Consider the following 26,757-nt stretch of genomic DNA (forward strand, 5'->3'; position numbering starts at 1 on the left):
GTAGAGTTCTGAGACCACCTTGGGAGACAAACTGGGTTTGCAAAGCCTCTCGGATTTGGGGACCAAGAGAGGTGGGGGTAGTTGGAGAAGACAGTTTGTGCAGGCTGCTTAGTCAGCTCAGGAAACGAGAAAAGATGGAGGGGAGGGTGGGAGGACAGAGAGGATGGAGGAGGAGGAGGGAGGGAGGAAGTGGGGTAAGAGCCAAGGGAACTGGGGCAAAGGGGAGCAGGGGGAGGAGCAATTTAGGGAAGAAACAAAGGGGAGGGGCAGGGGTGGAGGGAAAGAGGAGAGGACAGAAGGAGGGACAGAAAGCCCTGGGCTGGCATGTGCGGTTGCATGAATCTCAACTCCGAGCTAGTGTGACAGCTCCGGTCCTCAGTTGCCCTCAGTTTCTTAGCCTGTCAAATGGGTGACCACAGCCGTGCTCCCTGGCAGGGTAAGAATGCAGTCGTGGTCACTGGCCCTTGCTGAGTCTTCCAGGCCCGGAAAGTGGCCGGCCAGTGGCTGGCTCCCCGCTTGTCCTCGGGATCTGCCACCTCACCCCCCCTTCCCCCACCCACCCCCGGGCTTTCCACAGCGACCAATGGCAGGCGGCGTGGGGGGTGAGCGCCTGCCCGGCCCTGTCCTCCAAGTGGTGCTGGAAGCAGGCCCTGGCCGCCTCCCAAGGAGAATGGTGGCCAAGCTGGGCAGAAAACAACCAGCAGCCGGGTGGGCAGGGGGGCAGGGGAGGGGAGCTGGAAGGGAGGGACCCAAGGCAGAGGCCTGCGTGGGCACAGCCCAGGCGAGAAGGGCCCAGGAAGTCTGCGGAAAGAGAAGCCCAGGAGGGGCCCGACCTGCCTGGGCGAGGTTTGGAGTCCCCGGCTGCCTCCTGAGCTTCTGGAAGCCAAGCAAGGAGCAGCAGAGACTGAAGGTCTTCCTGCAACTTCAAGGTCGGCCAGAGAACAGGGCTGGGGGCGGCCTGCCCTGCAGCTGGTCAGGCAGAGGGCTTCGGTGACCTCCCCGTGGGCACCTAGGACCCCGGGTTGCAAATAAAAGACTGCCCGCCTGGGTCCATCTGGGAAGGCCCAGGACCTGCTGTGTGGGTTTTGTCTTCCCTGGGGCTCCGGGGGTGTGACTTTGAGATTTACTGGGACGAGGCCTTGGGGTATGGATTTAGGGTTAGCGGGGTCTTTGGCCTCCTTGTTTGAGACCGGGGCGGGGGTTGGATTTAGAGCCTTCTGAGGCCCCTGGGGTGTGAGTTTAGCACTCCCTGCCCCCCCCCCCAAGGGTGTTTAAAAGCGGACAGGCTTTGGGGCTTGGATTCAGGACAAGTGGAGGCAGGAATCCAACGCAGGCGGGCCGTGGGTGTGAGCTGCTATTTGATTGGTCCCCGGGGGTAGGGATCCCGCACGCCACGCGCGGGGCCGGGGGGCGAACCTGCGGCCTTGGGGCAACCACAGGTGGCCGTCTGCACCCTTGAGCGCGGCCTTTTGGCCGAATGCAAACTTTGTTCCGCGAAGTTTCGGCTGAGGGGCCGCCCCCCGGCGACCTGGAGCCCCGCGTGCGGCCTTGAGGCCGCGGGAACGTCCCGCGAGCCACGCCCCCCCGGCCCGGCCGCAGAACACTCGCGTCTCCTAGACACGCGGGCGGGAGGCGAGGAAGCGGGCGAGGCTTGGTTGCCATGGAGACAGCGGCCATCTCCGGCGGGCTGCTCTAGCCCCTCCCCGGGTCTCTTTGGCCGTCGTCTCTCTGGCCCGGAGAACCTCTCTATGGTCGTGGCCTCCGGAAGGGAGCCAGGCTCGGCTGCGAAGGCCGAGTGGAGAAAGGCGAGGGGCCTGAGGCCGGGTAGACTCGGGGACAGGATGTGAAGGTGGATCCCGGGATGGAGCCTAGCAGCTAGATTAAGGCATGGGGACAGCGACCGACGCGGTGGAAGTGCTGGCCCTGTGGGCGGGGCCTGTTGCTATCCTTGGCGGGGACTCCCGGGGCCCAACGTGGGGTCGGGCGGAACCCGAGCAGGACGCGGCCAATCCCAGGCCTGGGGGGCGGGGCCTTCCCTGAAGCGCCTGGCCAATCCCAGGCCTGGGGGCGGAGTCTGGCTGGGAGAGAGCGCCTCTCGGGTTGGCCCGGGGGCGGGGCTCACCCGGGGCGGGGCGGGGCTCGCCCTGGGGGCGGGGCGGGGGCGGAGCCGGCGCGGCCCGCGGCCTCAGCGCTCCCCGCCTCCGCAGGATGCGGGCTCCGCGTGCGGGCGCGGCCTCCGCCGCCTCGCTGGCGCTGCTGTGGCTGCTGGGGCTGCCGTGGAGCTGGAGCGCGGCGGCGGCGCTCTGCGTGTACGTGGGCAGCGGCGGCTGGCGCTTCCTGCGCATCGTCTGCAAGACGGCGAGGCGGGACCTCTTGTGAGTGGGCCGGGGGACCCGGGGCTCGGAGGGCCGGGGCTCCGGGCGGGGACGAGCGGGGGGCATCCGGGCGGAGCGGGGTGGGTTCCGAGGTGCTTGGGGCTTTGGAGGCTGCCCGGGAGAGCGCAGGGGCCCTGCGGGGCAGCTTGGGGTCTTTGGGCAGCTGGTGGGAGTTCCGGGGAGCTGCGGCCTCCAGCTGTCCCCTCCCCTCTGCCTGGGACACACCGCACCCCTTTCTGCCTGGGGGTGCTGTATGACACCCCCATACGGGAAACTGCTGGATTTTCCTGCTCAGCGCCACCTCCTGAGCCTCGTGGCCCTTAGACCACACACCTGAGCATGGCCCACCATGAGGTCCCTGACCACGTCCCCATCCTCCACTGCCTACCCCCCCCCCCCCCGTGTCACTCCTCCAGCTACACCTACCTCTTTGCCCTTCGTTAACTTTGTTCCAGCCCCAGGGCCTTTGCACCTGCTGTCCCCTCTGCCTAGGTTGCTGCTTTCAGCCAGAGCCACCCCGTGTCTGGCAGAATGGCCAGCAGTTTCTGAGTGTTCCCACCGTACTGGGGGCCAAGCTCGGCATTTTGCAGGCATGACCTTATGTACAAAGCTAGGGGTTTGGGAGACGCTCTGGGGCCGTGGCGACTGCAGGAGGCCTCTGTGGGCTCTGCATGCACTAGGGTGCTGGGGCTCGCAGGGGCGACCCGGTGGCCTCTGGGGGCTGCCAAGGCACTCGGGTCTGTTTAGGGCTTGCTCTGAGGGACGAGGGGGCTGCCCGGGGAGTCTGCAAAGGACTCTCGGGCCTCCGAAGGCTGCGTGTCCCCTTGGGTCGGCTGACGGGTTTCCGCGTGGCTGGGGCACCCGCTTCGAGAGTTTGGGGTGTGTGTGTGGGGACACTGGGGTTCAGGGAGGTTGCTGTGTATTCCAGGATGTGTTTGAGGGTGTCTGGAGACTGGCTTTCTGGGAGGGGACAGATTCCGGTGTCATATGGGGGGATCCTTGGAGGCTCTCTGGGGTGTGTCTGAGGGGCTGGCTAAGAGGAGCTGTGGGGTCCTTCTGGGGTGACATAGGTGACGCAGGGGGTTCAGAGCAGATGTCAGCAGTAGCCCCCTGAGGGAGCAGGTGGCACCCGCCCTGAGCCAGGCCAAGCTGGGCACCTTCACAGCTCTTGCGGGGAGGTGGCGGGGCTGAACCCCTGCCAAGGCTGAAGGGACAGGGGTGTGGAGCTGGGAAGGGCCCCACTGCTAGTCAATTGGTCTGGAACTTTTTTTTTTTTGAGACAGAGTCTCGCTTTGTTGCCCAGGCTAGAGTGAGTGCCGTGGCGTCAGCCTCGCTCACAGCAACCTCAGACTCCTGGGCTCAGGCGATCCTCCTGCCTCAGCCTCCCGAGTAGCTGGGACTACAGGCATGTGCCACCATGCCCAGGTCATTTTTTCTGTATATATTAGATGGCCAATTAATTTTCTTTCTATTTATAGTAGAGACGGGTCTCGCTCTTGCTTAGGCTGGTCTCGAACTCCTGACCTCAAGCAATCCGCCCACCTCAGCCTCCCAGAGTGCTAGGATTACAGGCATGAGCCACTGCGCCCGGCCTGGTCTGGAACTTTCTAAAACTCCATCCTTTCTTCTCCATTCCGTGGCCCCTGCCCCTTCCCCACTACCCGCGCCTTGGTGGCTCTGATGTGCCGATCTCATCGTGCCCCTGCCCGGGAAGGCTCAGCCTCCAGCTGGGCATTCATTGTCCTGCCAGCCTGTTCCCCGCCCACCTGCCGTTCTCCACTTCTGTACGTGCACCTGGTCCCCAGATCAACTCACTGCAGCGTCGGCCTCCAGCTGTCCCCTCTGTCTGGGACACACGGCACCCCTTTCTGCCTGGGGGGTGCTGTACAACCCCCCGCTCCGGGAAACTGCTGGATTTTCCTGCTCAGCGCTGCCTCCTGAGCCTCGTGGCCCCTAGAATCTAGACCACACACTTGAGCACGGCCCACCACGAGGTCCCTGACCACGTCCCCACCCTCCACTGCCCCCCCCCGTCACTCCTCCAGCTACACCTACCTCTTTGCCCTTCCTTAACTTCATTCCAGCCCCAGGGCCTTTGCACCTGCTGTCTTTTTTTTTTTTTTTTTTTGAGACAGAGTCTTGCTCTGTTACCCAGGCTAGAGTGAGTGCCCTGGCGTCAGCCTAGCTCACAGCAACCTCCAACTCCTGGGCTCAAGCAATTCTCCTGCCTCAGCCTCCCGAGTAGCTGGGACTACAGGCATGCGCCACCATGCCCGGCTAGTTTTTTCTATATATATATTAGTTGGCCAATTAATTTCTTTCTATTTATAGTAGAGACGGGGTCTCGCTCTTGCTCAGGCTGGTCTCGAACTCCTGACTTCGAGCGATCCTCCTGCCTCGGCCTCCCAGAATGCTAGGATGACAGGCGTGAGCCACTGTGTCCAGCCGCACCTGCTGTTTTGTCCCCTCTGCCAAGGTGGCTGCTTCCCCGCTTGTCACTTTCAGCCAGAGCCTCCCAGTGTCTGGCAGAACGGCCAGCAGTTTCCGAGTGTTCCCGCCGTGCCGGGGGCCGGCCGTGCTCGGCATTTTGCAAGCATGACCCTATGTACAAAGCCCTCTTACCACCCCGTGGGGTGGGCACTGTCCTGTCCCCGTCTTACTGATGAGCACACTGAGGCACAGTGTGGCCGTGCAACTCGTCCCCGGTCACACAAGCGGTGGGAACGGGATTGCAAGCCGAGCGGTGTGGCCGCCCCCCACTGGCCCTGTGTGTCATTTGTAATTATTTTATCTGCCCGTGTTCCTGCTTGTTAGTTCTCGGGCCTCTTTTCCCCTGCCAGACCTCGGGGGTGTGGATGGAGAGCGTGTTGGAGTTGGTGCCACTCTGGCCCTGCCCCCGGCCCGGGGCTGGCACCCGGCAGGAGCACGGGACATGTTTGCCAAGTGCAGGGACTTCCCCTCCTTCCTGGGCACACCCAGGCTGTGCCTCCTTCCTCCCCAGTTTTGCCCCTGCCAGAACCCAGGAACCCCCGTGCCCGGTTGTGCCTCCCCTGGGGGACAGGGCAGGGTCTGGGGCCACTCTGCGTCCCCGGCTTGGCTCGACACACTTGTATATGGGGGCAGCCTCGAAGATGGCCCTGGGGGCGCCTGCCTCCTGCCTCGGGGTTGTCCTCCCCTCTGGGTGTGGCCGGCCCCGGTGGCTCCGGCCGGCGAGTGGAATACCGCGGAAGGGATGGGACGGCAGTCGTGACGTTATTGGAGAAAGACTGTGGCTTCTCTCGTGGGCGCTGTGTCTTGGGTCACTCGCCCCACGTCCTGGGGCAGCCCTGTGGAAAGGCCCACGTGGGGGACCTCGGAAGTGGATTTTTCCCTGGTAAAAAGCCTCGAAATGACTGAAGCCCCGGCTTACCTGACCCCGAGCCATGATCACCCAGCTAAGCCACCCCAAGACCTTTCGTTTTTTAAGACAGAGTCTCGCTCTGTCGCCCGGGTTAGAGTGAGTGCCGTGGCGTCAGCCTCGTTCACAGCAACCTCAGACTCCTGGGCTTAAGTGATCCTCCTGCCTCAGCCTCCCGAGTAGCTGAGTCTACAGGCATGCGCCACCATGCCCGGCTCATTTTTCTGTTATATTTTTTTAGAGGCGGGGGTCTCACTCTTGCCTAGGCTGGTTTCGAACTCCCGACCTCAAGTAAGCCTCCCTGCTTGGCCTCCTAGAGTGCTAAGATTACAGGCATGAGCCACCGTGCCCGGCCCACTCCCAGATATTTGACCCGTAGAAACCGTGAGATGATAGCACTCTGGGAGGCTGAGGCGGGAGGATCGCTCAAGGTCAGGAGTTCTAGACCAGCCTGAGCAACAACAAGACCCCCGTCGCTACTAAAAAATAGACAGAAATTAATTGGCCAACTAAAAATATATATATATATATAAAAAAATGAGCCGGGGGTGGTGGTGCATGCCTGTAGTCCCAGCTACTCGGGAGGCTGAGGCAGGAGGATCGCTTGAGCCCAGGAGTTGGAGGCTGCTGTGAGCGAGGCTGACGCCACGGCACTCACTCTAGCCTGGACAACAGAGTGAGACTCTGTCAAAAAAAAAAGAAGAGAAAGGAAAGAGAAGGAAGGAAGGAAGGAAGGAAGGAAGGAAGGAAGGAAGGAAGGAAGGAAGGAAGGAGAAAGAAAGAAAGAAGACAGAAGAAAGGAAGGAAGGAAGGAAGGAAGGAAGACAGAAAGAAGACAGAAGAAAGAAAGAAGGAAGGAAGGAAGGAAGGAGACAGAAAGAAGACAGAAGAAAGAAGGAAGGAAGGAAGGAAGGAAGGAAGGAAGGAAGGAAGGAAGGAAGGAAGGAAGGAAGAAGACAGAAAGAAGACAGAAGAAGGAAGGAAGGAAGGAAGGAAGGAAGGAAGGAAGGAAGGAAGGAAGGAGACAGAAAGAAGACAGAAGAAAGAAGTAAGTAAGTAAGGAAGGAAGAAAGAAAGAAAGAAAGAAAGAAAGAAGACAGAAGAAAGAAGGAAGGAAGGAAGGAAGGAAGGAAGGAAGGAAGGAAGGAAGGAAGGAAGGAAGGAAGGAAGGAAGGAAGAAGACAGAAAGAAGACAGAAGAAAGAAGGAAGGAAGGAAGGAAGGAAGGAAGGAAGGAAGGAAGGAAGGAAGGAAGGAAGGAAGGAGACAGAAAGAAGACAGAAGAAAGAAGGAAGGAAGGAAGGAAGGAAGAAAGAAAGAAGACAGAAAGAAGAAGGAAGGAAGGAAGGAAGGAAGGAAGGAGACAGAAAGAAGAAAGAAGGAAGGAAGGAAGGAAGGAAGGAAGGAAACGAAGCGACACCGTGTGCTGCGGCTATCTGTGGTTCCTGCGGGCGATTGCTGGGGGTCTGTTATGAGCGGCAGCTGCCCGACCGGCCCGCGTGGGCCTCCCGGCGCTAGACTCGTCCTGGGCCTCTCGCAGTCCTGTAAGGAGAGGGCGCCTGCGAACCCGCGCTGCCGGCAGGTGAAACGCACGAGGGCTCAGAGAGGCCGTTTGCCCGGGAACGCGCAGCCGGGGCGGGCCGGGGTCCGGGGCCCGCGCTCGTGGCCGGGCTGTCCGGGGCGGCGGGGGTGCTGGGCTCCGGCCGGGGTTCAGGACACCGTTCAGCACGCCGCCCCAGTGCTGCCAGGGGCCCTGCACTTGGGGACGTGGAGTCCGATCATGGTGTCCGTGCGGGGCCCGGGCAGAGCAGCAGCGGGTGGGGACCCAGACAGTGGACAGTGGCCTCTTTGTCTGACGGGCGGGGGTGGCTCAAACCCGGGCCAGGGAGGGCCGCCCGGGCACGAGGCTGGGACCAAGCGCCGGGACCCGCTGCCTGCCCACGTGGGTGTCCTGGAGGGCGGCCGGGCCCGTCCCCCTGTGCCCGGTCGGGGACCTCGTGTTGGGCCCCGGCGCCCAGCTGTGGCTTCCGTCCCATGTCCCATTTCTCGCTGTGTTGCCCGGAAACGCAGGGGCGGGCGGCCCCGTGGGCTTCTTCCGGCCGCTCTGGCGAGCTCGCTCCCGGGGCGCCCTCCTATTTATTTTATTTTTTCTATTTTTTTGAGACAGAGTCTCACTCTGTTGCCCAGACTTGAGTGCCGTGGTGTCAGCCTCGCTCACAGCAACCTCAGACTCCTGGGCTCAAGCGATCCTCCTGCCTCAGCCTCCCGAGCAGCTGGGACTACAGGCATGCGCCACCGTGCCCGGCTAATTTTTTCTATATATATTAGTTGGCCAATTAATTTCTTTCTATTTATAGTATGAGCTGGGGTCTCACTCTCACTCAGGCTGGTCTCGAACTCCTGACCTCGAGCGATCCTCCCGCCTCGGCCTCCCAGAGTGCTGGGATGACAGGCGTGAGCCTCCGCGCCCGGCCCGCTCTTTGGTTCTTTACAGAAAGCTCGCCAACTCTTGCCCGGACACCTCGGGCTCTCCTGGGGACAGCTGTCGGTGGCCGTTAGTGATTTTGGCCACCATTTCCAGCGCGCCTTCTAGGCGTGAGGGAGTAGTGAGCCTCCAGGTTCTGAAGCCAGGGAGGCTCGCGGCCTGCTGTGGCCGGTGAACGGGAGCAGGGAGCCTGTCCCTCCCCGGGGGCCCTTGGAGGCCGGTGTCTGAGCCCCCTCCGTGCCCTCTCTGGGGACGTGTGGCACTCTAGGTGGGGGCCGTCACCGGGGCTGCTGAGCGGGTGGCGAGGTGCTCAGCAGCCTCAGGCACCCAAGCGGCGGGTAACAGCCCCCAAATATGCGTGGCTTGCTAAGATGGAAATAAAATCAGACAGAGTGGGGTCCTGGCGAGGAACACCACAGGCTACGTCGGCGCTAGAAACCCCAGTGACAGACCCAACGCAAAGATCAACTCACGATGCCCTGCAGCCGTGCTTAACTTTCTGTATTTTGAGGCTCTGTTATTAGGTGCATACGAGTTTGGGACCGTTTTCTCTTCTTGGTGAATAAAGGCTCTGACTTGACCGCCCTTGTAGACACGCCCGAAACATGACACCCGGCCAGCTCTGCGGCCACAGCAAAGCTCGCCATACCGGGTGGCTCAAACAAGAGAATTAGGTTTTTGGTTTTTTTTTGAGACAGAGTCTCGCTGTGTTGCCCGGGCTAGAGTGAGTGCCGTGGCGTCAGCCTCGCTCACAGCAACCTCAGACTCCTGGGCTCAAGCGATCCTCCTGCCTCAGCCTCCCGAGTAGCTGGGACTACAGGCACGCGCCACCACGCCCGGCTGATTTTTTCTATATATTTTTAGTTGGCCTAATTATTTCTTTCTGTGTTTAGTAGAGACGGGGTCTCGCTCTTGCTCAGGCTGGTTTCGAACTCCCGACCTCCAGCGATCTTCCTGCCTGGAGCTCCCAAAGTTCTGAGGGGACAGGCGAGAGCCGCCGCGCCCAGACTTTTTTTTTTCCAAGGGAGAAGTTCTCCCTGTGTTGCCCGGGCTGGACTCAAAACTCCCAGCCTCAAGCCATCCTCTCCGCCCAGCCTCCCGAGTAGCTGAGACTATGAGCTTGAGCCACCGAGTCTCTGGTTTCGCCTTTCTGGAAGTTCTTTTATGTGGCTGCTGTCCCGCGGTGCTTTGTCTTCTAGCTTCTGGCGGGGAGGCCCTGCGCAGCGTGCTCTCTGGGATGCTTAGGCTGGTGTCGCCGTTCACCTGCCAGGGGCTGGAGAGCTGCCCCCAGAGCAGAGGGCAGGCCTGGGGGGCCCCAACCTGCTGAGGCCCCGGGGCTTTGCCTCTGTGTCCCCGCGCCCGGCCCCCTGGCAGAGCGGCTTTGCCCCTAGACCCCGCCCCTGCCGAGGACCGGGCTGGCACCTGGCGGCTGCTGCCTCCTCCCTCCCTCCGGGCTGCGGAATCCAGGTGGGACCCGGGAGCCCGGGTGCACCTCTTCCCCAGCCGGCCGGGTTATTTGTGGCAGGCGCTCTGTGTTCCCCAGGGCGGGGACCCTGGGCTGTCCCCTCCGCTGCTGTCTCCCTGTGGCCGGAGCGTGACAGGCGCTTGTCCCGTCTGCCTGGAGCCAGGGCAAGGCCGTGAATGGACGCACGGCACTGGCCGGCCTCTGTGGAGAAGACGACACAGCAGGGATGGGACGCAGGAGCTTGGGAGGTGGGCGGTGACAGCAGGGGTCCAGGAGCGGCCAACCAAGGTGACGCTTGGAGCCAGGCCTGGGAAGGAGCTGCGTGGGGGCTGGGCGGGGCGTTCCAGGTGCCAAGGTGTCCTGGGGCAGGGTGGTGCCGGCCGGGTGGGGGGGGAACTGCGAGGCGGGGTTTAGGGAAGAAAGAAAGGCCCACAGCCTTTGGCAGCCACCGCTGGGCTGCGGACGCCACCATCGGCCTCTGTTTACGGAGCACCCGTGCCGGGCGCCAGGGCCCTCGGCTGCAGCGGAGACCGGCTCCCTTGGGCGCTCACGGTCTGGGGTGTGGACGCATGGCCCGGAGGTTCTGCGCAGGGCCAGGCCCCAAGTGTGGACAGGAGAACGCTCCCTGGGCCCGCCAGTGCCCGGCGGCCCAAGTCCGGCCCCATTCGGGGGACTCTGTGTGGGGCTGGGGCAGCAGTGGGCGTGGCACAGGGGCCGGCCCCCTGCAGGTGCCTGGAGGGCTTCCTGGAGGTGGCGGGGAGGATGGCTGGGAGGAGCCCAGTGAGTGGGCGGGTCTGTGGGGGCTGGTGGGTGCCGGCATCGAGTTGCAAGGACCTCAGCACCCCGGTCCCGTCCCGAGGGTAGCCGGAGGGCTTCCAGAGGCTTCCAGGGCAAGTGTTTGACCCAAGCGAGAAATCTCAGGCATCTCACCAGAATCCTGCACCCTGTTTCTGGAAACTGCAGATGCCCTCTCCCCGGTCCCACCGGCCTCCCATCCCGTCCTCGGGGCTCCCTGCGCAGCCCCTCCTGCCCGCCTCGCACCCCCTCGCCCTCCGCCTCCCCCAGCCCGACTCCTCCATGCCGGCCTCCACTCTGGGCCTCGTCCCCAGGCCTGTCCCCACCTCAGGGCCTTTGCACTCGCAGTGCCCGGCTCCACCCACCTCGGCTCCCCCTCACCTCGCCAGGCGCCCCTGCCGCTCTTCCAGGCCTCTCCCGCCCCTGCCCTGGTCCGTGTCGCTCTGGCCGCACCGTCCCCTGGCAGCCTGGTCACCACCCAGCGCTGTGCGTGCTCAGCCCTGTACCTGGAGGGCCCTGGCCCCGGGGGACTGTGGGCCCCCAGCATGGGCTTGGCGGTCTTTGGTCACTGCTCTGTGCCCGGCCGAGGGGAGTGTCGGCGCACCGCAGGCCCTGGCATGCCGTGGCAGCCTGCGGGGGAAGGAGGGGATGAATGAAAGATGGCATAAGTGACGGAAATGAATGAATGATGGAGGGAAGGAATGATGACAGAATGAATGAATGATGGAGGGAATGAGTGAATGAAGGAGGGGACGAATGAATGGTTGAAGGGAATGAGTGAAGGAAGCAGGAAATGAAGGAAGGAGGAAGGAGGGAATGAATGCAAGATGGGATAAATGATAGAATGAAGGAAGGAATGAATGATGATGGAATGAACGAATGATGGAAGGAATGAGTGAATGAAGGAGGGGACGAATGAATGGATGAAGGGATGAGTGAAGGAAGCAGGGAATGAAGGAAGGAAGGAGGAAGGGAATGAAGGATGAAGGAGGGAGGGAATGAATGAAAGACGGGATAAATGACAGAATGAAGGAAGGAAAGATGGAATGAATGAATGAAGGAGGGAATGAATGAATGGATGAAGGGATGAGTGAAGGAAGCAGGGAAGGAAGGAAGGAAGGAATGATGGAATGAATGAAGGAAGGGACGAATGAATGGATGAAGGGGTGAGTGAAGGAAGCAGGGAAGGAAGGAAGGAAGGAGGGAATGAATGAAAGACGGGGTAAGTGACAGAATGAAGGAAGGAAGGAAGGAATGAGTGATGGAATGAACGAATGAAGGAGGGGAGGACAGGACGAGTGGACTGAGGAGGAAGGCAGGGCGGGTGGCGGAATGAGTGACCGCGTGCGCGGCGGTGCTGAGGTCACTGGCAGCGGCCGGGGTGCAGAAGTCCGGAGGGGGTGGGAGTGGGGGGGGCAGCGGAGTGCGCAGGCGGGGCCGGCTGGGCCGGTGGGCGGGGCCAGACCCGGCTGGGGAAGGGGTGGGCCAAGTGCAGACCCCGCCCGTCGTGCCAGGCAGGACAGGGCAGTGCAAGCTGCTGTGACAAGCACGCCCGTGCCAGTGGTGTAACCCCACAGGAGGTCGCCTCTCGGAGCCAGAGGTCAGGGTGGCAGGGCGGGTGCCAGGAGGTCCCGGCTCCCCCAGGGCCACCAGGCCGGCTGGGGCGGGGTGGGGGACAGAGTGACTGGTCCGCACTGTTTTGGCTGGGCGGCCTCGGGAATCCCACCCACATCCAACTGCTGGGTGACTGGGCCCGAGACCGCCGCCAAGAGTGTTTTGTTTCTTTTTGAGACAGAGTCTCACTCTGTTGCCCGGGCTGGAGTGAGTGCCGTGGTGTCAGCCTCGCTCACAGCAACCTCAAACCGCTGGGCTCAAGCGATCCTCCTGCCTCAGCCTCCCAAGTAGCTGGGACTACAGGCACGCGCCACCACGCCCGGCTGATTATTCTTTCTCTCTCTCTATATATATATATTAGTTGGCCAATTAATTTCATTCTATTTATAGTAGAGACGGGGTCTCGCTCTTGCTCAGGCTGGTCTCGAACTCCTGACCCCGAGCGATCCTCCCGCCTCGGCCTCCCAGAGTGCTGGGACGACAGGCGTGAGCTGCCACGCCCGGCCCGAGAGTGTTAGCTGTGAACATCCCCAGAGCTGCCCAGATGGGGAGACCGAGGCCCGGGGGCGCCAGGGTCCGGGAGAGGAGGCCGAAGAGGGCGCCCGTGACTCTGTGTCCCCTGCCCCCCCAGCGGCCTGTCTGTGCTGATCCGCGTGCGCCTGGAGCTGCGGGGCCACCGGCGGGCGGGCCGCACGGTGCCCCGCATCTTCCAGGCGGTGGCCCTGCGGCAGCCCGAGCGCCCGGCCCTGGTGGACGCGGGCAGCGGCGCGTGCTGGACCTTCGCGCGGCTGGACGCCTACTCCAACGCCGTGGCCAACCTCTTCCTGCGGCTGGGCTTCGGCCCCGGCGACGTGGTGGCCGTCTTCCTGGAGGGCCGGCCCGAGTTCGTGGGGCTGTGGCTGGGCCTGGCCAAGGCGGGCGTGGAGGCCGCGCTCATCAACGTCAACCTGCGGTGCGAGCCCCTCGCCTTCTGCCTGGGCACCTCGGGCGCCAAGGGCCTGGTCTTCGGCGGAGAGATGGCGGCGGGTGAGGCCTGGCACTGGGCGCTGGGCGCGGGGTGAGGCTGGGTGGTGGGTGAGGCCGGGTGCTGGGCGGGCAGTAGGTGAGGCCAGGCGGCGGGTGAGGCCGGGCGGCGGGTGAGGCCGGGCGCGAGTGAGGCCTGGCACTGGGCGCTGGGCACGGGGTGAGGCCGGGTGGTGGGTGAGGCCGGGTGCTGGGCGGGCAGTAGGTGAGGCCAGGCGGCGGGTGAGGCCGGGCGGCGGGTGAGGCAGGGCGCAGAGGTGAGGCCGGGCGCGGGTGAGGCCGGGCATGGGTGAGGCTGGGCATGGGTGAGGCTGGGCATGGGTGAGGCTGGGCATGGGTGAGGCCGGGCGCGGGTGAGGCTGGGCATGGGTGAGGCCGTGCACGGGCGCTGGGCGGGCGGCAGAGGAGGGAGATGCCGGCCCCACCCAGGCCAGAGCGGGAAGGGGCCTTGCCCGGAGGTGGCCGCAAGGCACAGGGTCTGGGGTGTCCAGGGCAGGGAGACGGCAGGCCCCAGGCCTTGGAGGGGCCCGGCCGGCCGTGACCTTGGCCACCGTGTCCCGCCCCAGCGGTGGCGGAGGTGAGCGGCCGGCTGCAGAGGAGCCTCCTTAAGTTCTGCACCGGGGACCTGGGGCCCGAGGGCGCCCTGCCGGACACGCACCTGCTGGACCCGCTGCTGAAGGAGGCCTCCACCGCGCCCCTGGCCCAGCCCCCCGGCAAGGGCATGGACGGTGAGTGCCGGGGGAGGGGGACCCCACGCCCGCCCTGCCGCCCGCCCGGACGCCCCCAACGCCCCGTCTCCTGCAGATCGGCTCTTCTACATCTACACGTCGGGCACCACGGGGCTGCCCAAGGCCGCCATCGTCGTGCACAGCAGGTGAGGCCGTGGGCGCGGCCCTGAGCCCCCGGGAGTGACCCCCGATGTCTCAGCAGCCTCACCTGCCCCCAGCTTCTGTGGGGGCTCGAGGACACCTCGGACCCCGACCCGGTGAAACTCACGGCCCATCTCAGCACTGTTCCCCTGTTCCCGGTGCTCTGGGACCCTCTCTTCCGCTGTCCCCACATCCAGCCAGCCCAGCAGCGCGACCTGTTGCCTCATCCGCCTGCTTTTCTCCACACCACCCCCCCCCCCAGCCCTGCCACAGCCCCTCCTCGGCCTCCTGCCCCCTGCTTGTCCCCAGTGGCCCAGTTCCCCTCAGCAGCCACGGCAGGGGTTCAAATCCTAAATCAGGCCGGGCACGGTGGCTCACACCTGTAATCCTAGCACTTCTGGAGGCCAAGGTGGGAGGCTTGCTTGAGGCCAGGAGTTCGAGACCAACAAGACTTTGTCTCTACAAAATAAAAATATATACATATATGTTATCCAGGCCGGGCGCGGTGGCTCACGCCTGTAATCCTAGCTCTCTGGGAGGCGGAGGCGGGAGGATTGCTCGAGGTCAGGAGTTCAAAACCAGCCTGAGCAAGAGCGAGACCCCGTCTCTACTATAAATAGAAAGGAATTAATTGGCTAACTAATATATATATTAGAAAAAATTAGCCGGGCGTGGTGGCACATGCCTGTAGTCCAAGCTACTCGGGAGGCTGAGGCAGGAGGATCGCTTGAGCCCAGGAGTTGGAGGTTGCTGTGGGCGAGGCTGACGCCATGGCACTCACTCTAGCCTGGACAACAAAGTGAGACTCTGTCTCAAAAAAACCAAAAAAAAAATATATATATAATCCAGGCATGGTGGCGTGTGCCTGTAGTCCCAGCTACTTGGGAGGGTGAGCTGGAAAGATCACTTGAGCCCAGGAGTTTGAGGTTACGGTCAGCTGCGATCACACCACTGCACTCCAGCCTGGGTGACGGAGCGAGGCACCCTCTCTGAAAATAAAAATTCCCAACTCAGACCTCCCTGCACCTGCCTATGTCTTCCGAATAAAACCCATTCTCGGATCGTTCCAGCTCTGCCGAGTCCCGGATGCCATCTGCTCCCCTCCGGCCCTTGCTCACTCCTCAGCGCCCCAGACCGCCTCCCACCCGCACACGCTCCTTCCGGCCTCAGGGCCTTTGCACGTGCACGCCCCGTAGCTCCCTCCCGCTCGGTCTGAGACCGGCTTTGCTTCCCCAGACAGGGTCCCCCAGCCTCCCCGCTGTGCCACCATCAGTCCCTCTTTGCGGGTCCGCCCTGTGACATCCCTCTTGGCACCTGGCACCAGCCGACAATTGCCTTCCTTATTTGGGGCGAGTTTCCTCTCTGGCCAGCCTGGTCTGCACCCTGCGCGCTCACCCACCCCCCGGGCGCCCTGGGGGGTTCAGGCCCCAGCCCCTGCCCTCCCTGCCCGCAGGTACTACCGCATCGCCGCCTTCGGCCACCACGCCTACCGCATGCGGGCGACCGACGTGCTGTACGACTGCCTGCCCCTGTACCACTCGGCAGGTGCGGCGGGGCAGCCGAGGGGCGGGGCGCTGCGGGTGGGCGCGGGGCACCCCTCACCGAGCCCGCCGTCTGCAGGGAATATCATGGGCGTGGGGCAGTGCCTCCTCTACGGGCAGACCGTCGTCCTCCGCAAGAAGTTCTCGGCCAGCCGCTTCTGGGACGACTGCGTCAAGTACAACTGCACGGTGAGGCCCCGCCCCTGACCGCCGGGCCCCGCCCCTGACCGCCGGGCCCCGCCCCTGTCCCAGGCCACGCCCCTGACTGCAGGATCACGCCCATGCCCGCCGGGCCACACCCCTGTCCCAGGCCACGCCCCTGACCGCCAGGCCACGCCCCAGGCCACGCCCCTGACCGCCGGGCCACGCCCCTGTCCCAGGCCACGCGCCTGCCCACCAGGCCCGCCCCTGTCTGCCAAGCCACGCTCCTGACCGCCGGGTCACGCCCCTGACCTCCAGGCCACGCTCTCGCCTGCCAGGCCACGCCCCCACCTGCCAGGCCACGCCCACCTGCTGTCTGTGGGTCCACTGCTCCCTTCTGTCCCGAGGATGTCCAGAGTGGCTCCCTAGGGTGGGGACAGCGAGGCCGGCCAGTGTTCCTTGAGCACTGGCTCCCCGTCCAGTCCTGGGCTAAACCCTCCAGGTGTAAACGCATCGCGGCCCTCACAACTGAACCGCTTGGGGGCGGGTCAAGGCACCACACCCATTTTGCAGGTAGGGAAACTGAGGCTTGTAATGCTGCTGGAATTGGGCCCAGGGTGCCTGAGCTCTTCAAGCTCCTTAAGGCGCTGCCTTCCCCGTGCCCCGTGGGTCTTTCCTGCTGACGAGTGCGGGGAGGTGGGACCAGGGGTGGGGTCCACTCCTGGCATGTGGAGGGCTTCCCGGCGGGCAGGGTAAGCACGGGGCGCCGGGCCCAGGGGACTGACCGCCAGGCCCGGAGGAGCAGGGCGGCCGGCCGGCCGGGCAAGGCGAAGGGAGTGCAGGTGTGTGCAGGGCTGTGGCGAGTGGGCAGGCGCCAACTCTCCCCGGGCAGCCGGGGCCCAGGGAGGTTGGGCCACTCGCCCGGGGCCCGCAGCGGCGGGTGCTCTGGGCTGAGGCCCCTGGGGACTCTGCAGGGTCAGGGACAGCTGTGCTGTGCGCCACTGCTGAGGGTTTTACCTTCCTCCCGGGGGTCTTGCAGGGAACATTGTAAAACAATGCCTTAAAAAAAAAAAGTTAGTTATTGAGAGTTGGAAATGTACATAGCTGTGGGCAGAAAAGGATGGGCGTTCTGGCGCACCCCTGAGCCAGTCCCAGGGACCGTCCCATGCCCCATGCTGCCCCTCCGCCCGCGGCCACCTCCAACTCCCGGGCTCAAGCGATCCTCCTGCCTCAGCCTCCCGAGTAGCTGGGACTACAGGCATGCGCCACCACGCCCGGCTAATTTTTTCTGTATATTTTTAGTTGTCCAGTCAATTTCTTTCTATTTTTAGTAGAGACGGGGTCTGGCTCTTGCTCAGGCTGGTCTTGAACTCTGCGCCCAGCCAAGGAGTGTCTTTGAATGACACTGGTTTCTCAGTGTCGTCAGGAATCTGGCAACGGCCAGTCCCGTGTCTCACCATGCCCAAAATGTGTATGCTCTATAATTCTAAAAAGAATCCATAGACAACCAGCGTTACGAATGGCTGATGTGTCTTATGTGAATCCTTCCATCGGCCGGGTTCGGCTCACACCTGTCATCCCAGGACTCTGGGAGGCCGAGGCAGGAGGATCGCTCGAGCTCACGAGTTTGAGACCAGCCTGAGCAAGAGCAAGACCCCGTCTCTTCTAGAAATAGAAAAATTAGCCAGCCGTGGTGGCACACACCTGCAGTCCCAGCTGGTCAGGAGGCTGAGGTGGGAGGATCGCTTGAGGCCAGGAGTTTGAGCCTGCAGTGAGCTATGTTTGCGCCACTGTACTCAGTTGTGCCGCTGGGCGACCGAATGAGATCCTGTCTCTAAAAAGAAAAATTGTCCAGACATTGTGATGTGTTTGTGGGAAACGGAATTGCCCCTGGTGTCAAGAACTAGTGGTCTAGGCGGGGCGCGGTGGCTCGCGCCTATAATCCCAGCATTCTTGGAGGCCGAGGCGGGAGGATCACTCAAGGTCGGGTTCGAGACCAGCCTGAGCAAGAGCGAGACCCCCGTCACTACTAAAAATAGAAAGAAGTTAATTGGCCAACTAAAAGTATATAGAAAAAATGAGCCAGGCATGGTGGCGCATGCCTGTAGTCCCAGCTACTCGGGAGGCTGAGGCAGGAGGATCGCTTGAGCCCAGGAGTTGGAGGTTGCTGTGAGCCAGGCTGACGCCACGGCACTCACTCTAGCCTGGGCAACAGAGTGAAGAAGGAAGGGAGCTGCCCAGAGCACGCTGTGACCATCTGGTCACCATCTGGAGCTCAGCTCTGCATGTAGGGAGGGCTTTTGCAGTGGAAAGGACTCAAAACCCTAACCCCGAGTCTAAGCTAAACTCTGGCTTCCTGAAGGAAAGGGATTTATTAGCTGATGGAACTGAGGAGGCTGTACAGAGACAGCTTCAGGCACAGTTCTATCCAGGAGGGCCTCCGTCCATCTCCATGTCTTGTTTTCAGCCTCCCTCCTGGGTTCCTTTTCAAGTGGGCAGCTCCCCTCCGGGGTCCCTCCTCCAGGAGGGTCCCCTGTAGCTGCGGCAGGGGAAAAGGGCTTCCCTCTTCTCCACGGTCCCTCAAAAGTCCCAGGGCTGGTTCTCATTGGCCCAGCTCTGGTCCCATGCCCGTTCTTAAGCCAATCACAGTGGCTGAGGGTGGACTGAGCTGATTGGCCAGGCTGTGTCACGTGGTCTGTCCTGGGAATGGGGTGGGCTGCAGCGCACTCAAGGCAGGCAGAGAGGGAGGGGAGGGGAGGGGAGAGAGGGAGAGAGCTCTTGTCCGTAGGGTTCCCACGTTGGCCGGTGGCCGGTGGTCTGCAGTGCGTGGTGTCCCCTCCCCGGGCCTCAGTGCTTGGCAGGTGGCGTGTGCCCAGCGGGTGGGTTTGTTTATCGGTTTAGCGAACGCCTGCTGGGGGCTCAGCCCGGCGTGCAGGGAGCGCCACGTCTGAGCCAAGACCCCGGCCGGACACGTGCCTCTGGGGGAAGGGCGCTGCAGGCGGAAGGCGCAGCGCGTGCCACGTCCCCGCGCATGTGCGTGGCGGTTGTGATCCCTCTAGTGGTCAGTCCCGAGTGCGTGACCGCCCCGTGGCCAGGGCGCCTGGGCGCGGACCCAGTGCCGCCACTTGCAGGCCGTGCGACCGTGGGCCAGTTAATTACCAGCTGTGAGCCTCAGTTTCTCCACCTGTAAAACGGGGAGGACAATCATTCAGAGCCACCACTGGGAAGAGAGATCTCAAGGGCACACGGGGAGGGGGGGGCATGCTGTAGGTGACCCCCCCGCCCCCGGAAGCCCCAAGGGGGGTCAGGGAGGGAAGACGCTCTGCAGGTGGCGCCCGCAAGCAGGTGACTCCGTGGTACCTGGGGCGCAGTCCCAGCCTGGTGCAGGCACCTGCCAGGGGTCCACCCAGGGGTGATGGTCTTGGCAGCCTGGGCTCTGCTGGTGGGGCTCCGGGGGTGGCGTGGGCTCCGGACCGGGGTGGCCCTGTGGGGCGCCAGCTCTCCAGCCAGTCGCCCGGCCCTGTGCCCGCGGAGGCTCTGAGCGCCGTGTGTCCGTGGGAGGCCGCGCAGGGGTACAGGTGTGGAGGGGCGCAGGGTCACCAGCCGCAGCCATTCGTATCCGCGCCTTGGCCCTAGTAGATAGCGGAGCGTGCAGCGCCCCGCTAGCTGGGCTGTCAATCATCCCCAGGCCGTCCGGGTGGGCGGTCCTGGGGGGCTCTCCCGCGACCCGGGCTCCCCGCGCCCCCAGGTGGTCCAGTACATCGGGGAGATCTGCCGCTACCTGCTGAAGCAGCCGGCGCGCGAGGCGGAGAGGCGGCACGGCGTGCGCCTGGCGGTGGGCAACGGGCTGCGGCCGGCCATCTGGGAGGAGTTCGCGCGGCGCTTCGGCGTGCGCCAGATCGGCGAGTTCTACGGCGCCACCGAGTGCAACTGCAGCATCGCCAACATGGACGGCAAGGTGCGCGCGCGCGGGCGCGTCCCTGCCGCTCCGCCCGGGTCCCAGTCCCCACTGCGCGGAGGGCGCGCAGGGCCCGGCGTAGGGGGCGCTCCTGGGACCCCCCCTCCCCTGTGAACCCCACCCCCAGGCTCCGTGCAGGTGCCTTCCTTCAGCGTGCAGTCAGGCACGTGACCGTCACCCTTGACTGGGGAGGGTTCAAGGCCAGGGCGGCGGCGCAGTGTGTGGGGGACGAGTGCATGTGGTGATGGACAGGGAAACCCGTGCTTGGGGGGACTCGGGGCTGGGGCTGGGGCTGCACTCTTCTGCTGGGCTAATCCTTAAGGTTCCTTGGGCCTCAGTTTCCCCATCTGTAAACCGGGCTAACAACTCACCGCCCATGTTCCAATCATGCGGCGCCATGAGCTCAGCGTGCAGGGCGGGTACTTCCCTGACGGACAGCGGCTTACCGCAGGGTCACCTTTCTCCTGCCCCTGCGTGACTCTCCCTCTCTCTTCCCGAGCCCCTCCCTCCCTCGGCCAGGGGCAAATCATGGTCATAGGTAAAGCAAGCGCCACGTGGGCTGGGTCCCCTGTGCCAAGAACAGTGCATGGAGGGTCCCCACCGGCTGATCTGTTGGAGAGCCAGCCCGCCGAGGACACCCTGGCGGTGCCAGCTCGAGTGGCCGCATGACAGACACGCTCAGCAGCGTGTGGCGGCACAAACGCCCCGAATGAGCGTTTGTGCCGCCCACAGAACCACGGCAGGCGGCGGGCAGGAGCAATGCGAGCATCCCATGCCTGCAGGGCCGCCAGGCGTCGCTCCCTGCCAGCGCGGAGGGTTCTGTGTGGGCCAGGATGTGGTGGCCGCTGCAGGTCTCCTCGTGTGACCGCAGGGAAGGCCGGGAAGGCGGGAGACGGGCAGGGGTGGGGGACAGTGCACTTGTCCCTCCCCCCTTTTGCAGGTCACCCAAGGTCACAGCCGAGGGTGACACTAGGGATGCCGACACCAAGCTCTGGGGCTGGGGAGGCAAAGCGCCAGGGAGGAGGGTCCCAGGCCACCGCCAGGCTCCGTGCCACCTCCGTTCTTGCCACCGCAGGTGGGCTCCTGTGGCTTCAACAGCCGCATCCTGCCCCAGGTGTACCCCATCCGGCTGGTGAAGGTCAACGAGGACACGATGGAGCTGCTGCGGGACGCCCAGGGCCTCTGCATCCCCTGCCAGGCCGGTGAGCGGGGGCCCCCGCCCAGTTCCCCGGGGAGCTGGGATCCCCACCCCACTCCCTCCCGCAGGGCCTGAGTGTGCCTCCTCCCCAGGGGAGCCCGGCCTCCTTGTGGGCCAGATCAACCAGCAGGACCCGCTGCGCCGCTTCGATGGCTACATGAGCGAGAGCGCCACCAACGAAAAGATCGCCCACAGCGTCTTCCGCAAGGGCGACAGCGCCTACCTCTCAGGTGCGCCTCCTTCTTGGGTGCACCTCCTTCTCAGGTGCGCCTACGTCTCGGGTGCGCCTCCCTCTCGGTGCACCTCCCTCTCGGTTGCGCCTCCCTCTCGGTTGCACCTCCCTCTCAGGCATGCCTCCCTCTCGGTGCACCTCCCTCTCGGTTGTGCCTCCCTCTCAGTTGCGCCTCCCTCTTGGTTGCACCTCCCTCTCAGGCACGCCTCCCTCTCGGTTGCGCCTCCCTCTTGGTGCACCTCCCTCTCAGGCACGCCTCCCTCTCGGTTGCGCCTACCTCTCAGCTGTGCCTGCCCGCAGGGTCCCAGGGGCTGACCATGAGGACGGGAGCCACCGTCCACCTCCTCCCTTCCCCTCCGCCAGGTGACGTGCTGGTGATGGACGAACTCGGCTACATGTACTTCCGGGACCGCAGTGGGGACACCTTCCGCTGGCGCGGGGAGAACGTCTCCACCACCGAGGTGGAGAGCGTGCTGAGCCGCCTGCTGGGCCAGACAGACGTGGCTGTGTATGGGGTGGCCGTGCCAGGCGAGCCGGGGCTGCGGGGCTTGGCTGGGGAGCGTGGCAGCCCCAGGGGAGCACAGCCAGAGGTGGGCCGGGAGGAGCCGGGGCTTCTGGGCCAGTGCACAGCCTGGACGGCTGCGCCGTGGCAGCCCGGTTGGGAGCATGGGCTCCGAGGTCGGTTCACGTGAGTGATGTCGAGCCTTGGTTTTGTCATCCGGGAAATGGGATCGTGAAAGCAACCCTGCCTAAGGGCCGCAGGGAGCGAAAAAAAAAAAAAAAAAGCAGGGGCTCCATGAAACGTCTGCTGTTTGGGCGGATGTTGTCTGAGGTCGGGGAGGACCGCAGATCAGGGCCCGGGGGCCGCTGCTGGGGGCGGGTGTTCTCAGCCGACCCTCTGCCTGCAGGAGTGGAGGGGAAAGCAGGCATGGCGGCCATCGCGGACCCCCGCGGCCAGCTGGACCCCAACGCCATGTACCAGGAGCTGCAGAAGGTGCTGCCGCCATATGCCCGGCCCATATTCTTGCGCCTCCTGCCCCAGGTGGACACCACAGGTGCGCCGCCCCGCCCCCCCCACCCCCGCTCTCCCCAGCCGTCCGTTTGTCTGTTGGCTGACGTCTTGGTCCCTTGGTCCCCCCCCACACACCGGGGATCGAATTTCAGCATGAGTTTGGTGGGGACAGGCCAGCCAAGCCGGAGCCGTAGCACACGGCCGGGCGCTTCCGTCCTCGTCCGGGCCCGGCTCTGAGTCCCACGCCACGTCCGTGGCCGGCCGGCCACGCGGGCTCAGCGGGCCTGCCCGTGTTTCACGTACGCGATCGTCCGTTTCCATTTCTCACTCCCGCACGGTGTCGCCTCTGTTCGTCTTCTGCGTTTCCTGGTGACTAGGAAAGTGGAGTGAGCCACCTCGCACCCCCCGGGCGTCCTCTGCAAATCGCCTGTTGCTGTCACTCACTGTCTTCGTGTGGGCTGTCATGTGCTCTCTGATTGACAGGCATCCCTCATAATAGTCTGAGCGCCAATTCCTCAGCAATTTCAGACGTCATAAGTCTCTTCTCTTGTTATGGAGCCTCACGGTTAATTTTGTCCATGGCGCCCTTTGTTCAAAAAAGAAACTCTGGGGCCGGGCACAGTGGCTCATACCTGTCATCTCAGCACTCTGGGAGGCCGAGGCAGGAGGATTGCTCGAGGTCAGGAGTTCGAGACCAGCCTGAGCAAGAGCAAGACCCCGTCTCTACTATAAATAGAAAGAAATTAATTGGCCAACTAATATATATAGAAAAAATTAGCCGGGTATGGTGGCACATGCCTGTAGTCCCAGCTACTCGGGAGGCTGAGGCAGGAGGATCGCTTGAGCCCAGGAATCTGAGGTTGCTGTGAACGAGGCTGATGCCATGCCTCTCACTGTAGCCTAGGCAACAAAGCGAGACTCTGTCTCAAAAAAAAACAACTGGGTGTGGTGGCGCATGCCTATAACCCCAGCTACTTGGGAGGCTGAGGCAGGAGGATCGCTTGAGGCCAGGAGTTTTGAGACCAGCCAGGGTGATATAGTGGGAGCCTGTATCCAGAAAAAAAAACAAACAAACAAATTTGTCCTTTTTCTTTACACTTATAGTTGGTGCTTTTTAAAAAGTTCTGTTTTTAAAAATTACCTTCCCAGGCCAGGCGCAGTGGCTCACGCCTGTAATCTCAGCACTCTGGGAGGATTGCTTGAGCTCAGGAGTTCGAGACTAGCCTGAGCAAGAGCGAGACCCCGTCCCTAGTAAAAATAGAAAAATTAGCCGGGCATGGTGGCGCATGCCTGTAGTCCCAGCTACTCAGGAGGCTGAGGCAGGAGGATCGCTTGAGCCCGGGAGTTGGAGGTTGCTGTGAGGTATGATGATGCCACGGCACTCTAGCGTGGGTGACAGAGTGAGACTCTTGTCTCCAAAACAAAACAAAATAAAAGAAACAAAAAAATAATAAGAGTTTTTTAAAAATTACCTTCCCAAATTCTAGATCACAAAGGTATCCTCCCTCGCAGGCGTCCTCAAACTTCGGCCCGCCAAGGACATTTATCCGGCCCGCCGGGTGTTTTTGCCGCCGCCGCCTGTCCTGCTTGGCAGCCGACTCGTCCTGGGCCCACAGTGCGCACGTGTGGATTGTGCACCGCATTGTCCAGCGGCCTTCCGGTGGTCTGAGGGACAGTGAACTGGCCCCCTGTTTAAAAAGTTTGAGGGCCCCTGATCCCTCGTTTTCTTCTGCTAGCCATAACCCTTAGCATATTTTTCATGAAACCATTTCACAATTGTCCGGTGTAGGAGGCACCAACTTTTCCTTGCGGGACCAGAGAATCAGTATGTCCAGGTTTGCAGGCCACACCGCCTCTGTTGCAAGCACGCAGCCCTGCCACTGTGGCAGGGAAGTAGCCATAGACGGCACCTAAATGAATGGGCATGGAGGTGTGCCAATAAAACTTTATTTACAAAACCTTGGGGTGGGCCAAATTTGGCCCACGGTGTTTGGGTCGCTGAACTGTAACCCACCATGTGACAGACAAAACCCTGCCTCAGTCGTGTGCGGGAGGGACACGTGGCCAGGCAGGGAGTGCACACAGTTTCTTGCTGCAGCGGGGGTGGTCAGGGAGACCTCCCTGGAGGAAGGGGCAGGAAGCTGGGGTCTGAAGGACCCCGAGGAATCAGGCTAAACAGGGAAGAAAGTTCCCGCGAGGACGGCCTCTGGGGAGGCCCAGAGGCGCGGAACGGGTGGGGGCTGGGGGCTCCTGCAGGCCCCCGCTCAGCCCCTGCCCCCGCCCCACGCCAGGCACCTTCAAGATCCAGAAGACCAGGCTGCAGCGGGAGGCCTTCGACCCCCGGCAGACGTCGGACCGGCTCTTCTTCCTGGACCTGAAGCAGGGCCTGTACCTGCCGCTGGACGAGGGCGTCTACACCCGCATCTGCTCGGGCGCCCACGCCCTCTGAGCCATATCCCAGCCAGCCGAGGACTCCTTGAGCCGGACGCCCGCCTGGCCCCGGTGGTGGCCGTCCTGGGGCCGAATCTGGAACCTCAGAGGAGCCGCTGCTGTCTCCCACCTTGGCGCTTCTCCCGTGCCTGCCTGTCTGTCTCGCTCCCTGCCCCGTGTCCCTCTGGCCGCCCCTCCCCTTTCCCCTCTGTCCCGCCAGCAGCGGATCAAACGCTTCTTAGGAGCCGAGTCCTGTCCTGTCCTCGCAGGCCCCCTGCCCCCCGAGCGCCCCCTCGGCTGTGCCTTAAGGAGCCCCGGCCCCTGGGAGCTCCAAGCAGGCCCTGCGCCCTCCTGCCCAGCGGAGGGGCCGGGTCGTCTTCCTGGGCTGCCCCCGTGTGCGGGGACATCGGCAGGTCAACTGGAAATGTCTCCAGCCCGGCCATTGCCCTTGTGGTGTTGTTTGCACTTCCCCGTTCCTGGTGGGTTTCCCCGGCCCCGCCTTCCTCTCCCGCCGCCCCGGAAGCTTCCGGGATTGACTGTGACCCCGTGGACGTGGCCGCCACTGCTGGCCCTGCCTGGGTGCCCCTGCTCGGGCATCTCCCTGGAACTCCTGCGGGAGGGCCCTGAGTGACGGCGGGGCCGGGTGGCTCTCCGGCAGACTGTCCCCGGCGGAGACTTCCCTCTCTGGCGACCCCACCCCGGGGAGCGGCAGCCGTGGGGCCGGGGGAGGTCTCCTGCCCCGGGGTGGCAGGTGCGATGGCCTCGGGTTCCGGTCCTCGGACGTGCCCACTGGCCATGCTGCCGAAGGCTCCGGCCCCGTGTTGGCGGTGACGTCCCCGACAGTCCTGCAGGGATGGCCCAGACGCAGCCATCCGCCTTGCGGTGGCTCCTCAAGACACCCAGGCCGCCCAGTCAGACTGTCCCCTCGGCAGCGCCGTCCGTCCTCGGGGACGGGCTGGGAGCGAGCGAGCCGCGCCGGCTCGCCCCGACCTTCCCGAGCACCGAGGTTTCGGTTCCCGGTCGCTTGTGAGAAATAAACCTGCAGGGAGCCCGTCCTTGGTGTCCGTCTCCACGTGGCGCAGGCCGGGCCCCACCCCAGCCGGAAGGAGTCGGACGCAAATGGGGCCGGCCCACCTGCCAGACCCCAGACCGAGGGGGCCCTGGGGAAGGGCATCACTGTCCGCCCCGCCCGCTGCCCCTGCCGCCTCCCGGCCCTGGGACGGCCCACCTGCCCAGATCGCCAGTGCCCCTCCACGGACCGGCCGGCTGGAGCCCTGGGCCCGTCGCTAGGCCTGCCCTGGAGGCCATCTCTGAGGCAGGATTTGAACCCAAGACACCCGGCTCTGGAGCCTGTCCCGTAGTTCCCTCTTGTGTCTGCGTGGAACATATGCCGAGCCCCCAGTGGATGTCTGACACCACGGGTGGTGTTAACACTGGTTCCAGACACTGTGTTTTTCTACATCTCTCATAACCCAGACGGCTACTAAGTGGCTAACAGGCAGGTAGTGTAGACAATGTGGATACCCTGGACAAAGGGATGATTCGTGTCCCTGGCAGGACAGGGGTGGATGGGGAGAGAGTTCATCGTGCTACTCAGAACGGTGCGCAACTTACACTTGTTAGCTGGGCGTGGTGGCGCGTGCCTGTAATCCCAGCACTTTAGGAGCCTGAGGCAGGAGGATCGCTTGAGGCCAAGAGTTTGAGACCAGCCTGGGCACCATAGCAAGACCCCATCTTTACAACAAATAGAAAAATTAGCCAGGCGTAGTGGCACACACCTGTAGTCCCAGCTACTCGGGAGGCTGAGGCAGGAGGATCGCTTGAGCCCAGGAGTTGGAGGTTGCAGTGATCTGTGATGATGCCACTGCAGTACAACCTGAGGGACAGAGCAAGACCCTGTCTCAAAAAAAAAAAAAAGAAAAAAATTCCCTCCGAGTTAGCCAGAAAATACTCCTGGTAACTCTTCAGATCAAACTGTTAGTTTTTTAACTTTCTTTGAGAGCTACTTTTGTTTTTTGTTTTTGAGACAGAGTCTCACTGTCGCCCAGGGTAGAGGGCAGTGGCACAATCACAGTTCACAGCAACCTCAAGCTCCCGGGCTCAAGCGATCCTCCTGCCTCAGCCTCCCCAGTAGCTGTGACTACAGGCGCGTGCCACCATGCCCGGCTAATTTATCCATTTTTACTAGAGACGGGGTCTCGCTCTTGCTCAGGCTGGTCTTGA

At 63.2% G+C, this 26,757-nt stretch overlaps 1 protein-coding gene across 2 annotated transcripts; it reads left to right on the forward strand.

The window, feature by feature from the left end:
* Positions 1 to 727: 727 nt before the first annotated feature.
* On the forward strand, positions 728 to 25,589 carry SLC27A1 (solute carrier family 27 member 1). Of its 2 annotated transcripts, XM_076001517.1 has the most exons (13): positions 728 to 929; positions 2,208 to 2,375; positions 12,762 to 13,156; positions 13,720 to 13,881; positions 13,958 to 14,027; positions 15,476 to 15,567; positions 15,643 to 15,752; positions 19,453 to 19,662; positions 20,738 to 20,864; positions 20,953 to 21,090; positions 21,456 to 21,620; positions 22,001 to 22,147; positions 24,396 to 25,589. In XM_076001517.1, the coding sequence occupies exons 2-13, from the start codon at positions 2,209 to 2,211 to the stop codon at positions 24,551 to 24,553; spliced, it is 1,941 nt and encodes a 646-aa protein (XP_075857632.1). In that variant the 5' UTR covers positions 728 to 929; position 2,208; the 3' UTR covers positions 24,554 to 25,589. The 2 variants fall into 2 exon arrangements, with proteins under 2 accessions (XP_075857632.1, XP_075857633.1); XM_076001518.1 differs by lacking the exon at positions 728 to 929 and having other exon boundaries at positions 2,167 to 2,375; positions 20,777 to 20,864.
* Positions 25,590 to 26,757: the final 1,168 nt, after the last annotated feature.

This window comes from Microcebus murinus, chromosome 4 (genome assembly GCF_040939455.1).
Source record: "Microcebus murinus isolate Inina chromosome 4, M.murinus_Inina_mat1.0, whole genome shotgun sequence".
Lineage (NCBI taxonomy): Eukaryota > Metazoa > Chordata > Mammalia > Primates > Cheirogaleidae > Microcebus > Microcebus murinus.

Bases quoted from the DNA above. Each gene is read 5' to 3' on its own strand.
- SLC27A1 (XM_076001517.1), top strand. From the start codon at position 2,209: ATGCGGGCTCCGCGTGCGGGCGCGGCCTCCGCCGCCTCGCTGGCGCTG. The intron at 2,376-12,761 runs GTGAGTGGGCCG...CTGCCCCCCCAG, and splicing joins ACGGCGAGGCGGGACCTCTT to CGGCCTGTCTGTGCTGATCC. The intron at 20,865-20,952 runs GTGAGCGGGGGC...CCTCCTCCCCAG, and splicing joins CTGCATCCCCTGCCAGGCCG to GGGAGCCCGGCCTCCTTGTG.